This window comes from Mustela lutreola, chromosome 11 (genome assembly GCF_030435805.1).
Source record: "Mustela lutreola isolate mMusLut2 chromosome 11, mMusLut2.pri, whole genome shotgun sequence".
NCBI lineage: Eukaryota > Metazoa > Chordata > Mammalia > Carnivora > Mustelidae > Mustela > Mustela lutreola.
This window is the reverse complement of record NC_081300.1, coordinates 24150758-24165274: the sequence shown is the minus strand read 5'-3', so window position 1 is coordinate 24165274 and position 14517 is coordinate 24150758. Positions and strand designations below refer to the sequence as shown.

The 14517-nt window shown below is 50.1% G+C and overlaps 1 protein-coding gene across 2 annotated transcripts in view; it reads right to left on the bottom strand.

Annotated features, from left to right (window-relative positions):
* MYO5B (myosin VB) overlaps positions 1-14517 on the bottom strand; it is a 345627-nt gene that overhangs the window by 145220 nt on the left and 185890 nt on the right. For both annotated transcript variants that reach the window (XM_059138813.1, XM_059138812.1), the window contains exon 5: positions 2086-2242. In XM_059138813.1, the coding sequence (XP_058994796.1) occupies positions 2086-2242 (157 nt within the window). The remainder of the gene's footprint in view (positions 1-2085; positions 2243-14517) is intronic.

Sequence of the window (14517 nt, the reverse complement as noted above, 5' to 3'; positions counted from 1 at the left end):
CCCTTCAATTGTTCATTTAAAATAGTGAAAGGGTAAATTTTATGTATGTTTAACCACAATAAATCAATTAAAAAATCCTCTTGTGTCTCATACATGTTTAATAATGGGGTGATCTACCTTCATTAAATTCTCATCTCGACTTAAATTACTTTGTCCAGGCACCGAAGATGTAACAGATTTCTTCCCTTCTCTGTTTTGCCCGGAAAAATTACCTTCTTTATTTCTTAAAAGAGGCAGCACTCTGGGTCTTTGAAACATTACCTTTAAAATGTCCTGAGTTTTGAAACTCAGGGGCAAAGGAGAAGCTGAGAGCCTGTTTGACTCCCATTTGAGATGAAACACGATGCTGATCATAGAGCACAATCTTAACTGCCTCCGTTTAGGTGCATGGATGGTCTCGGGCAGGCCAGGCCATGGTCCACCATCACATTCTGAATTGAGGCCACGGCCAGGCCCCAACCTTGGGCTTAGAATAAATGCTATGAACAAATGGGCTACTAACTAGTTGCAGGTCTGACAATATTAATATGTTTGCTGCTAAGAAGGCAGCTCATAAAAATCCTCAATGATACGGAGAAAAGGCTTATGACTATAATTATTCAGTGAAAAGCCTGTAAAGAAACAGACCCAAATGTGCAACAATTATCAGTAGGCTGTAGAAAGACAAACTGGAGGTACCCTACCCAGACCTCCTAAATCAGCAACTCTGGGGGGACTGGGGCCCAACAGTCTGGTTTAACAAGACCTCCAGGTGACTTTGATGCACTTGAGTTTAAGAACCATTATAAGAGAATAAAAGTCTTCTTGCTCCTATCTTTTCGGTAAAAATGCCTCCAACTCTACTAACCATTCTCCAATCCATGTAAGAATTCCATAGAATTCCAAGTTTCCATGAACTTGCTTTTGCTGAATTGTTAATGATTATGTTATGTCCTGTTAGTCAACAGAGAATCAAAGTTCTCCAGATAATCCAACTGTGTAGGCAGATTACACCCACAAAAAACAATGAATTCCTAGGAATTGAAGCTCAGTCTTTAGTCACGCACTTGGTAAAGGAAGGGGGTGGGGCGAGAGAGTGATCTAGGAAGGTCCCGGCAAGTTCTCGTTTCCCTCAGCTCCAAAACGACCTGAAAGACTAATCACCTTGGCGACTTGGGTCTTAAATGACCTGGTTCAAGGCACTACAGAGAATCTGATACTATTTTGGCAGCTTTTGGCCTCAACTCAATCTCTTCTTCCTAAAACAAGGAGCAGCCCTGGGCTGCCTAGGGTCCCACCAGACTGTAACCCAGACAATAACCAAGGGCCTCTACTTCAGAGGCAGGAAATCAAAGCTGGCCCAGGGACCCGCATACCCATTTAGATTTACTTTATCAGAATTAAGTTTTTATGGAGGAAAGAGAAAGAGAGAAATGGAGTTCCAACCCTGACACTGGGGAGTTACAGCAAGACTGAAGTTTTAGGAAACATCTCTGGCCTTGTACCTGTGCTGACTGCTCTGGGGCTGGGGCGTGGAGGAGAGACAGAAGGCCCCGGCCATTCATGCCGTCTAGATAACTGCTTCCCGAGGATCAGCAGGCTCCCTGCTGTCACAGAGCTCTTGGCTCTACCTTTCCCCCCACCCGGCCTCCCGCGCCCGTGCGCACGGCCCTCCTGATCCAGCGGGCCTTCAAAGTCCCGGATGGTTGGGGGGAAGCAGGGACCTGCTGACACACGATGGCTGGTGACAGGGGAGGGAACAGCTACAGAGGCGGAGGCAGGATGGAAGGACACTCACTGAGCATCTGCAGAGTCTGGGGACAAGGCTGGCATGAAGAGGACACTCCACTCGGTACTAGGGACCTGAAGGAGGCTGCCAGGAGAGATCCCCTCCCAAACAGGTGCTCTCAGGGGCACCCGTGGCGTTCTTTCCTTACTGGGAGACAAGGGGCTCTGCAAGAACGGCAGGAATGTGGACCCTGTGGACCCCGTGAGCTGCTTCCACGGACTCTGGCGGGCGACCGCATGCGGCGGGTCACCCGGCTGTCTGGCTGCCGGACAAAGAAGCTCCAGCCAGAAAGGCCAAGTGTGTTTGGAAGGCTTTACCTCCATGATGGGGCTGGACGCCAGGACCTTCTCTTCGATGTTGGTGTCACTGGCTGAGCCACCCACCGTGGCGAAATAGCGCATGGCGTACTTGGCTGACACGGTCTTGCCGGCTCCCGACTCGCCGCTGACTATGATGGACTGGTTCTTCTCATCTCTGGAAGGGAAAAAGCTCCGGTCAGTCGCTGGCTGTGGAAGGGCTCTGTTGCCTTCCATGGACTCTGTGGACAAGGGCCTGAGCTTGATCAAGATCATCTCATCTTCTCTGAAGGAAAAATACGAGGCACAGCGTTAAGACAGTCTGCCCTCCCTCCCATGCTTGCGTAAGATCCCCAAGCAGGAGAAAGGAGAGTTCAGAGAAGGGCTTACAAAAGGCACACGTCCTTCCTAAGGGCCCTCGGCAAGGGGCATGGGGCCAGCTGGTCACACCCGCACTTCCTCTGGGGAGGCAGTACCCCCTCAGCCGTTCCTTTATGTGCACGTACACACACACACACACACACACACACACACACATCCTGAGAAGTCACACACATGCCTTTGCAGGTACACAGTCTCACTTATTCTGTGGCGTGCCCAGCCAGGGCCACCGTGTGAGTTACAACTTTCCAAAAACAAGGATCTTTTCCTCTCGTGTTTCAGCCCAGCATGCCAGCAGATAGTTTCAAATTTCTTGCTCATATGTATGTCTCCTAAAAGGCATGCTATTAACCACCAGAGTGATCTTGCTTCAAGTTTATCAGAATTAGATAAAACAGCTATCAATTGCAGTGAGAAGGATTTCAGTAAGACTAAATGGAAGGCAGAAAGAAGATCCTCTCTACCAGATAAAAATGCATCTATATTTATCCCTTTAAAATAGACAGGACAGGCAGGTAATGCAGAGAGCAGCCTATCAGATCTCTAAGGAACGTGCGTGTTCAAGCATGGGGCGAGAACACATGTTGGGGGGGGCACAGGTTTGGCTAACGAATCGCTCCTAAGGGCTATAGTCAGCCACCTACATCCAGCTCACTGATCCACTGCCGGGAAGGCAGGCCCTCTGTTCTCATCTCCAGTCCTTCTAACAGTGCAGAGACTAACCAGCACCCCCTCCCAGATAAGAAAGCTTCGGAGCATGGAGGTGGGTTTATGACACAGCCCTCCTGGCCCCAGCCCACTACTACTTACACCAGCTCCTGGGGCTTCCTGGACAGAGCAGGCCAGAGCATAATGAACAGAGAAGCCACCACTGGCCACCTGCCCCACCCTATAATCACCAACACAGGTAGACTGTGGCTTATCAGCACAGGGGAAGGAATATTGGCCCTGCTTCTGATCTGGGCTGACAGCCAAGACGTAGGAAAGCAGTGTGATGACACTGATGTCAACTAGGCAAGGACCAGAAAGATAGAGAGATCCGGGCTGGGAGTGGGAGCACCGGGCAGAGTCCGCTGGGGTAGCAGGGCTGAAGAACCCCTAACCGAGAGCCACTGTTCAATGTCAGCAAAGGCACTGTGGTCTTAGCTCACACAAACCATTGTCACCAGCTGGGGAGGGATCAGAATAAACACAGGGGGCTAGTTCCCCGTTGAAGATGGGGAAAACACAACGGATCTTCCCAACTGGCTCCACAACCAGTTACCCAAGAACAAAGGCAAATCCTGCCTAGTATCTGGAAGAGTAAGAAGTGGCTTTCTGAGACCCCTTGTTGTTCCAAAAGCCTGTGGACAATGCTTGCATTTCCCAGGTTCACTCGTTTTCATTGTATACATCCACCAGACCATGGAGATCGTGACAGGTGTCACCTCTCAACACTTCATAATCAACTCTCTAGAAAACAGCTCAGAAGCACAGCCCTCCTGAATGACTCAGAGTAACCAGCTGGACCTCCAGCTCTGGACTGTAGACTTCTGAAACAGACCTGCGCCGGATGCCAGCTTCAGAATGCACCCGTAACCACAATAAAGAGAAGTGAATTGCAGGAGCCGCACCCCCAGGTTTGAAGTTTGGCTGCAGGCCCCTACATTCTACCTAAAATCAATCAATAATGAGCACAGCCTGCATCTGTGCCTTACTCCTCAGCAGAGGGTCACATGGAAAGCAAAAGTAGAGACTGTCCAAGGAATCCAAGCAGGCTCTGTGGCAATACCACAGGGATGCTAGGGGAGTATGAACGGGAGCGGCAGGGGCCAGGGGTGAGCACTGTTCAGTTCCCTGCGGCAGCAGTGCGCATGGCAGACTGGCCTAGGCGAACACAGCTGGCACAAATAAGAAGACACAGACCCAGGACACGGGTCACTTTTCACCTGTAGCGTCAAGATGGGAACTGCCCTGTGCATCACTGGGAAGGGACTGCAGAAAGGTCAGGCACTGTGCTCCGGAAGGAGAGCAGCTCCTGCAGGAGGCAGCGAAGTCTGAGGAGAAGCAGGCCATTCTCAGGCAAGCGGTCAGGAATTCAAGAAGCGGGGCTGGCTGACAGGACAACATGTCAGGAACTCAAAAGACAGAGTCAAGGCGGGGAAACGAGACGGGCAGGATGCAGAGGCAAATTCTGATGCTCTGATGAAAATGCATGCACGTGGCCGAGGTACTACAAGAGTTATAAATCTCCCCAAGTTTTAACAAGTCTTTACATTCAAGGCTGTTGAGCCTGAGGAAGTGCGGGCAATGGCCAGGAGCGCTAACTGCGGCCTAATTTGATGGCTATTAGAGGTGATGTTGACATGTAGGTCTGAGAAGAGGTACCTTCTGACACCTTCCCTGACTTTGACAATTCTCAAGTATTTTTAACTGGAGAACTTTATGTAGCTTCCCCGCACTTCTGCATACACGGGCCCCTCCCATCCCTAATCCACCGGCAGGCTAGGGGAACAAAGGGTACAGTACACACATACACTGTTTGGTCACAGCCTGTAAGCTGGCATGAGGGATAATGGACAGCAGCACTCCCTTGTTCTATGTATATTAGCTTTGCTTCCAACTCAAATACCTGGCAACCAGAACATGGGCATTAAAAACAAACTGGGACCTCATCAGCAGTAATTAGCTAGCTGACATTGGCCAAGGTCACTCACTAATTTGACCCTTGATTATCTCAGCGCAGTCCCTCATGAGTAGGAGGCTCAACTATGCTCCTGTTTTGTTTTTGTGGCCACCCTGAGGTAGGCACCCAGGCCTCTGATGCATCCCCCTACTCCGGCCTGATTGCGCAAGCTAGCTCGCATCAGGTTTCTCCCACTCAAAACAGCAAAAAGCTTATTGTTTATTGAATCAAGTCCGGGCCCCTTCGTTGAGCATTTGCAACCCTCTTCAACGTAGGCCCCAACACAAACCCCTCACAAGGGTGGCAGATAGTGCTACCGATAAAACACTGGGCTTTGGGGCACCTGGGTGGTTCAGTGGGTTAAAGCCTCTGCCTTCGGCTCAGGTCATGATCCCGGGGTCCTGGAGTAGAGCCCCACATCTGGCTCTCTGCTCTGCGGGAAGCCTGCTTCCTCCTTTCTCTCTGCCTGCCTCTCTGCCTGCTTGTGATCTCTGTCAAATAAATAAATAAAATCTTTAAAAATTTTTTTGTTTAAAAAAAAAACCAATACACTGGGCTTTTAGTCTAAGGATCTGGCCTGAGCCTGGTTCTGCGATCCGTGGGCTCTTGAAAACCTCACACCACGCCGCAGAGCACACGCCCACCTCCCCGACTCACCGCAGGAGACGCTCTCTATACCTTCCGTGGGATGACGGTACTGGAGTTCAGCCCAACAGGACTGCCCGTCAGTCTCTAAAATCGCACGCTTTCCCAGCCCTGCCATGTGTGCTTTCCCTCTACTGACCTCACCTCCACCACGGACCTCATCTCCTAAAACCCTGCTCCACGCGAAGCCCACTCCGTCATGCGTCAGGCAGCCTGGCAGGCCGGTACTCCCCCATCTTCTAAAGCCCACATCGTTGGCTTGGTAGCCTTTTTAAGACACTATTGCTTTCCATCTTATACTGATATCAGTCCTGGTCATTTTACCATGTGACTTTGGGTCATTTCTTTCTTCTGGGTCTCTTTCATTACTTCTAGAAGTCAGGCTGTGACTTGGGACCCCCCAAGGAATGTCCTCCATCTCAGACACGGGAGGATTCCAACCCCAAAGTCCTCATAGAAAATATGAGTGGGGGAAAGCTCTCTGTTTCAAATTCTGGTTATTTGGGGCTGGTTTGGGGTTAGATGTTTTTAAGTAAGGAATTCTACCCAATATCCTTCAAAGCCATATCCCATATACGGCTCTGTCCAGTCAGCCCAATGACAGGCAGGACTTAGCTGGCAACGTGGGCCAATCCACTTTTCAGTGAATTGTTTCCTCTTAAGTCCAGCAGAATTCTCTTTAGAAAAAGAAAACAATGGCCAAAGGCTTTCATATCCAGCTGTTACTCAGGTGCCAGCTGTCTTTCAGGAAAGTCTGCATTACCCCCAACAGGAAAAGCCCCTCAAAGGCCTGTACCTCGGGCAAGAGCACAGGTTCCTAAGCCTCTAGCCATCCTCCAGCATCCGGGAAGAATGATGACAACCACGAGACAACCAGCCAACACACACACACACGCGCGCGCACACACACACACACATGCACACACACACACGCATGCACACATGCACACGGCTGCTCCTCCATCTCACACCGGACCCCCTCCTCTGCTAGCCAAGAGGCAGAACGATTGCTAAACCACCTCTTGCAAACATTCCCCACTGAACCCCCACAGGGCTTTCTGCTCCTTGAGCAAGGTGATCCCCAGCCCCTCTCCATTTGGAGCCCCCCAACAGTCCCCAGGAAGGACAGTGGAGGCAAATGGCTGTTAAGGCACTGGAGGCTGCTCCACTAAAGGAAAGCCCTGCTGATCAGCCAGACACTGTGGGAACTTCAAGAAACCCTGCTGAAATGTTGTCTTGTTTGGGTTTCCTGCAGAGAATGACTGGTCCCCTGTGGCCTCCCAATCAGCAACGTCACACAGAATGCTGTTCCAGGTGAAGATGCCGTTCTGTTCCAGGTGACCCTGATAGAGAGAAGCCCCAGAACAACTCCAGAGCAACCAGCCCAGCTGTGGCAGGCAATCCCAGGTGCCCCACCCGTGGACCTGTGTGGCACCTCTGTCCTCACACTTGCCCTGTGTTCTAGCAGCCACAGTCCACTCACACACTAGTCACTGAACTGAGGGCCCATGGAGGGCAAGCATTCACTTTAACCTTGAATCCCCAGGGCTCCTAGCACCCAGAGCCTCTCTGTCCCTGTCCCTCCTAGAGAGCCTTCTCCATGTAAGGGGCACCAGCCTCCCCTCGTGATGATAGCCACACACCTCGGAATCATTGTCCCTCACTTTCCCCCAAGCTCCACATTAACAAGTCCTATCGCATTATCTGCCAATGCAGACTGTCCCCTTCTCTGTACACCTGGCCATCACCACCGGGGACGTGTGTGACAAGGTCTGCCTTCTGACGTCCATGCCCGCCTCCCCTAGCACGCCCTCCTCACGTGATGTCCTGTACGGGAATACTGGCTCACGTCTCTCCTGGCCCTTCAGCCCTCCGGTGCTACCCTCTGCCCTCAGAGAGCCCAGCTCTGCTGTGTTCAAGGCCCCGCTTTATCGCAGTCACTCTGTTTGCTACATTCAAACCACAGAGGGCTTCCTTATCCCCTCCTGCTATATAGTTGCCTGAAGATTTTCTAGCTCAAACTTCCTTTTATTTGACTTCACAACTCTTAATGCCTGGTACTCAATCAGCCTCTGGCTTTGGCAGCTCTTGCATTACTGCTTCTCAGTGCAATTAATTACTGCCTACTCACATCACGCTCAGGTGGTACGCAAAACCGTTGGCCACACACCCCAGGCTTAGGATTCATAAGTTTACTGGGTGCCAGTCTTCCCATTTTAAAGAAGACGAAGCTAAAGTTTAGAAAAGCCAAGAAATAGGCCCTGAGTACTCAGCTAGGGAGACACCAAGGCCAGACTCAAACACAGGCTTCCACGAGTCTCCCCAATTTCCCAGTGGGCTGTGCTGGGACGTTGCTATCATTACACTCTTGTGGGAAAGAGCATTCCTTAAGGACTTCCCCCTGGAACAAATCTAGCCTTAATATAAGAGATCAGATGTGACTTGGCGGAAGCGTGGCTTCTTCAGAAGCTCTTCCCTGACCACCTTGCCTTCAGTGCATTCACTACACAATTTACTAATGGTTTACTCCCCTACCCAGTGCTGGGCTCACCACCACCATCTCTTCCACCAGAACTTAAGTCCCACAATGGCTGACTTCAGATGCAGGGGCCTGGATGGGCAAGCCAGCACCTGGACTGTGTGAGGACCAGAGCCCCAGCAAGGACCATCACGTACAGCGGTCCAATACAGGCCATGCTCAGCCACTGGTGCCCCCTAAAGGTGTGCAATTTACTGCTCACAAAACCAAATCTGGTGGTCTCTGCCCTGACTCAGCCTTCCGTGCTCGTCCATGGAAAGGGGACTGCAGGAGACAGTCTCAGGTTCAACTCTTGACCTGACTCAGGCTCTGAGAGAGAAGGAAGAGACGGGAGCAACATGTGCTAAAACTACATCTCCCCCACCCCCCACCAACATAGCACCATCATCGAACGGGATGGGGGAAGCCTGGCTAAGGCACAGTGGGAAGGACACCCTGTCTCTGTACACATCATTAAGCCCCTCCATCGTTTGCTCCTCTAGTGACAAATCATCCAAAAATCTGGGTGTCAGTAGAATGCATTCTGTTCACTAATGGGATAATCAATCTCCTGTTTCTTGCCTGTCGGTCGGGTCTCTATATTTTCCACACCCTCATCGCCACACAGATCACCTACCACTGTTTAAAAAAACAGAACAAAACAAAGCTACACTAGAAAATAGGGATCCAAAAATTTTATAATTAAGAATTTTGATTTGGAGCACCTGGGTGGCTCAGTTAAGCATCTGGCTCTCGGTTTGGGCTCAGATCATGACCTCAGGGTTATGGCATCGAGCCCCACGTCGGGGTCCGCACTCAGCACAGAGTGCTTCTCCTTCTGTCCCTCCCCCCGCTCATATGTGCACGCTCTCTCTAAAATAAATAAAAATCTTAAAGAATTTTTGTTCAGCAAAGATACTGGTATCAGTTCCATGTACGGAGTTTACTAGGAAACAAGCAAAGAAAATTCAAATTAATCTTACAAGCAATGCGGACTAAAAGTATGGCCAGAGTAACATGGCTTACTGTCTTTAGAAGCTCAAATGCAAAAAAAAAAAATCAGTGTTTAGTGCTACACACAATTCTATTAGAACAAAATGACATCAAAATCGTAGAGTGAAGAAGTTAAGTGAAGTCGGGTGAAGGACAGAATCAGGTTGGGGGAACAAAATGGGTTCTGTGCAGAACTGAGAGTAAAGCCGGGGGACAGATACATTCGGACGGAAGTTAGATTAGGCAGAAAGGACACAGAAAATTACAAGGAGGTGGATTTGGACTCAAAACAGAGCCACACACTCTGAGTCCATGGTGAAAGCCTTCCTCCCAAGGTGGGGGCACTGGAGAGAACATCCTGCTGTGACAAGGGGCTGGCCCAAAAACCTCCAAGCAAGACATTCTATGAGCCCTCCCACCAAGAAAGCCAAACCTCAATGTGGGAAGGCAGACATCCTGGGCACCTGGAGGGAACACACCTGAGGGGTCCTATAGGCCCAAGACACCCCTGGTTTCTAGAGTGAGGGGGGCTGACGAGCATCCCTGGGCGCCTCTGCCATCAGGCACAGATTCCTTACACCGCACACCACCCCCTCCTTCAGGCAGGGCTGTGTGCTCCGGTTCCCACTACAACTCAGGCCAAGTCATTCAGGAAGGCTGTCATAAATATTCATGAGAAACCGCTTAGCTCATGTTCAACAGTTAGAGTTCTAAGTGTCTCCTTGGAAAGATGAAATTGAACCTTCTGACAGTGTAGGAGGAGTGCTTAGCGCATTTAACATCCAGGTATCACTTCCCCACTCCAGGTTCACAGCAGCCTGCGGGGGCCTGAGATCTATTTATAAACTCTGAGACGAAGCACGACACGGCACCAAAATGACCCCGTCCCTTCCACTCGCTGGCTGTTCCGGAGAGAAGCGGGCTCCCCTCCCACAGGACAGCATCCCAGAAAGAACCGCAGGGCGCTTAGCCAAGCCCAACCCTTGCTGGCCAGAGAGACCAAAAACCGGGGAGGGGCTCCTCAGGGCAAATGGGAATGTCCCCATGTCTTTGCTCTTAAAATAAGGGGCTGGAAGGGGTTCCCTCAGACCTGCTGCTTCTCCCCCTCACACGGCTGGGCTGCAGATGCGTTCTCCATTAACCACAGTCACCTACGAACGTCAAACATCTTGGAACTCAGGAACCCGGGGCTTAGGGGAGGAAGAGCACCAGAACCAGAGGTTTTCAGTGATTTTATACTTTATAAACTTGTTTTGGTTAAGCGACGTCATTACCTGGGGCGAACGACGATATACACGTGCTTGTGCCCTCTAGCGCCAAGTAAGCATACCTTTCCAAACTCTTTCATTTGGTTCTGGAAATAGGTTCTCAGTGAATACACATACTCTAGTACTAAACTCAGTTACACGGTTTCTCATGGGTCCAGCGGGCCCCGAAGTGGAGCGTGTGTGAGCACCCCAGTCTAGAGCCCTTTCTCTCTGTACCGCGCACACACTCGGCCACGCTACCAGGAAGATTCAAGGTCTTTGACTTTACGTAGATGCTGCTTTACTAACTCATCTTGTAGATTTAGGGCACCTGTGGAGGTCCATTTCAGCATCTCCTCTCATTTCTCCAGGCTGCCTCCAAGGCCATCTCTTCCCTTGTGACCCTAACTGCCGCTTGGACACAGCTCCCTACCCAGGTGGCTCTTGCGAGGCCAACACAGACACACACCCCTCCCCGCCCCCACTGCCCATGTACACGTGGAGGCTGCACCGGGCTTGGCAGGCCTGTGGGTCCAAAACGCTCTCCAGCTCCCCACGCTGCTGCTGGCATGGAAGTTTGGTGCTCCCCACGGCAACACGCAGCAATCTTAGGAGCGGCCCTTGACTCCTTCCTCTCCTTTGCCCCACCAGGCAAAGCTGGTTATACCGCCTTGATTCTTTCTCTAATTTAGACCCAGATCCTATTTATCATGCCTCACCTCCTGATTCCACCCAAAGCATGGTAGCTGGTCTTATGCTAATTCTACTCCCTCCACTGCCCTCACTGCAGCTGGTAAACTATTTCTAAGAAACTCCTTCGAATGTGCCTAGGCCCTGCTCAGCCCATTGCAGGAGACACTGCGGCCTGAAGGACACAATCAGCATCTTCAGCATTCCAGGCGCTTCATGATCTGTTCCCAGAGACCATTCCAGGCAGACGCATCAGGCTGTGCAGAAGGTGGAATGCACGATATTCAGGAAAGAGGGGAAGTTTAGGACGATCAGATGCCAATAGGCAAGCCACGATCTTTGGCAACACTTTGCAAAGAACCAACGTTTGTTCACTAACCCTGACTCTTAGAAACACCTGTCCAGCTTATGAACTGACCTCAGCTGAATCCCACACCAAACCAGTCGGGTCACCACCTATGGTGGTGGGGCCTGGGTATTTTTTGGTTTGAATCCATATGTGATTCTCCTCTCAGCTACATTAGTCCTGCTAAGGTTAAGAACCACTGCTACAGATTCAGCAGCTTAATCAAACGGGTCACTATATAAACATGTTCAGGTACTAGCAGCAACTCACATACCCTGTAACTTACATCTATCAATATTAGCCTGATACAGTGTTTAACAGTGAACTAAAAAGAAAGCTTAGTGATCAGAGTCTTAGCCATCCTTCCTGGGGGCAGACAATGGAAGGCTTTACACTTAATGCCGATACTCTGGCAAATGGCTTAGGGTAAGTCACCCAGAAACCACAGCGGCGTCTCCTCGTTAACTGGATTCTTGTTCGAGGAATCAGCTCTGGAGGTTAGATACCTACAAAGCACATGCTGGTGCCTGCTAATGCCTGCAGCGGGGAAGAGCAAACAGTTCCATACCACCTCCTCTGTCGGGGGTTCCTGGCCTGAGCCCCACTACGAAGAATTCAGAGACTCATGAACTTCAATGGACTAAAAACCACATCTTCGGTTTTACTAAATTCTAACAACTTTGACATTTCCTTCAGTTGATACTAGAGCAAGACAGAAGCTTCACAGACCCCGTGGGCTTTGACACCCCATCCCAGCTGCTGCTGCTCAATTTTTACACCCATCACGGCAATAACCATTAGGAGATCAGTCACAAACAGTCATAAACAATCCCTCATGTCTGCTGGATCACAATTCCCCCCAAATATTTTGATAACTTTCAAGATAATCTGTTTCTTCTGTAACTGTATATATAGTCAGTATATTCAAATGCATCATGTGAAATAAAAAAGGTTTAGAACACCTGAACATTATTTCCAGGATTTCCCCCTACCCTCCCAGTGCCCAGTTGCAAAACCAGGCCTTTTTACACAGCACGAGTGACACCAACTTTTAAGGAGACCGTGTTTACATTTCTTTAGATCATTTCCCAAAGGCCGGTCAGAAACATCATTATCTGTACTGGTGGAGGCAGGGTGGGGGGAAGATGTCAGAGAACCCCAGGATATGGGGCAAGGTTCTCCCCACCGGGAAACAGCTTCAGCCATAAAGCTGGTATGTAGACTTCCAGGTCTTGCAACAGAAGCCCACCAGAAGCTAAAGGACACAGTCATATAGTTTGCATCTTATAGCCCTCAGTAGGCTGATAAAGTCCCTTGAGAATGCAAACATTTTCACATGTACTTCCCCACAGTGCTCATCTCGGCACCTTGAGAATCACTGGATGAGATTTCTCCATCCCTGTGCTGCTTTGACATTTCAGGATTCTCTTCCTTGGCCATGAAACCCTAATTCCTGTACTTAAAGCAGAACCTGCCTTGGTTGTTTCAGGGTGTCTACTCTGAAGAGTAAGGGGCTGGCTCAAGAGAGACCCTGCACATTGACCTGGCCCTCCATCCCTGCTCTGGCTCCCACACGCCTCTATTCAGAGAGGCTCCCTGGGTCATGTGTTCACCATAGCCTTTCATCCCTAAACACAAGCAACCCCAGCCTCCTGGCCTAGAGACAGTCTCTTCAACCCTTCAGGTGGGAGCCATTCAGGACAGGGTAGGGGTGGGGATCAGGACAGGTGCTCAGCACTGGGTGATGGTGGGAACTGAAGGCCCTAGGACATAGTGTGGACCAACCAGAGTCTGGCGCCCAGTCGCTCAATAAATATTTCTTGATGAATGAACAGGTATTGTAGGTGAAGAGAGAACTTGGTTTGACTATGGGAAGGTACTGCCCACTGAGGTCACTCATGTCAGCAATGTAGCATTTACACCTCAACTATGTACTTCTGTGATTATGAATATCAATCAACATCTTAGGCTAATTTTGCTGCGGGCTTTATTTGATTACAAAAATAAATGTTCAGCCCTCATAGTTTTGCTTATATAGCTTAAAAAAATTAACTCCTACTTCCAGGCACAAATCCGCAGACCTGAAACACAAGGCAGCTAACGGCCTCAGCAATCTCACAGGCGACTCCATGTTCTGGCCACAGAGGCTGGTACAGGAAGTGGAACCGTGAAGGTGCGAACTTGAAAAATGCATAAGAGCCTAAACAATAATGAAGTCCAATGGCAAAGCTTCTAAGAAAGAGAGGTGTTAAGGAAATAAGGGAAGAAAGTATTCACAACTTGATTTCTCTGTCTTCCCGTAACAAACCTGACCAGATCAGAGACTCCCGCAGATGAATGAAGGCTCTAAGAGATCTCAGATAAGGGATCTGACTGGCGTAGAGGATTCGTGCCTCTCTTGGGGCAGAAGTCCATCGAGAGATGAGTAGCAAACCGTGGAAGGTAGCACAAGGAAGTTCGAAGGTCAATGTCCATGTTCTGGTACTAGATCTGAAAGGTAGGAGTTTAAGTTTCTCCCCTCTTGGGGATACTCACGTTGGCAAGAAGTGTCTGTTCAGGGTTTTTAAAAAACATAGAATTGGAAAACAACAGGCAGCATTTTGCTTTTTAAGCGTGGGTGTTTCTGACATCACGCAGTAAGACAAAAGAGCAGAGTCTCCACAGTAGCCAAGGCACTTGAACCATTTCCACAACGGGCTCTAGGTGACAGAAAAGCAGACTCTTCACGTATCAAGTTCTCCTGACACCGTCCGCTCTTCCAGCTTCTACCGCTTCATCCCCACCCCACCCCCACCCCCCGCGTCCAGCTCTTAGTTACCGCATGCACACGGCCCAAGGAGGGTGTATAGAAGCAGGAGGTGAGAGAGAACGAGTCACGGGAAGGCCCTCACTTGACCAAAGCTTTCCCTCAGCTGGTCAAGTCCAGCGGCAACGGGGAGCAGCCAGCCAGCTGCGCTCGAGGTAGAAT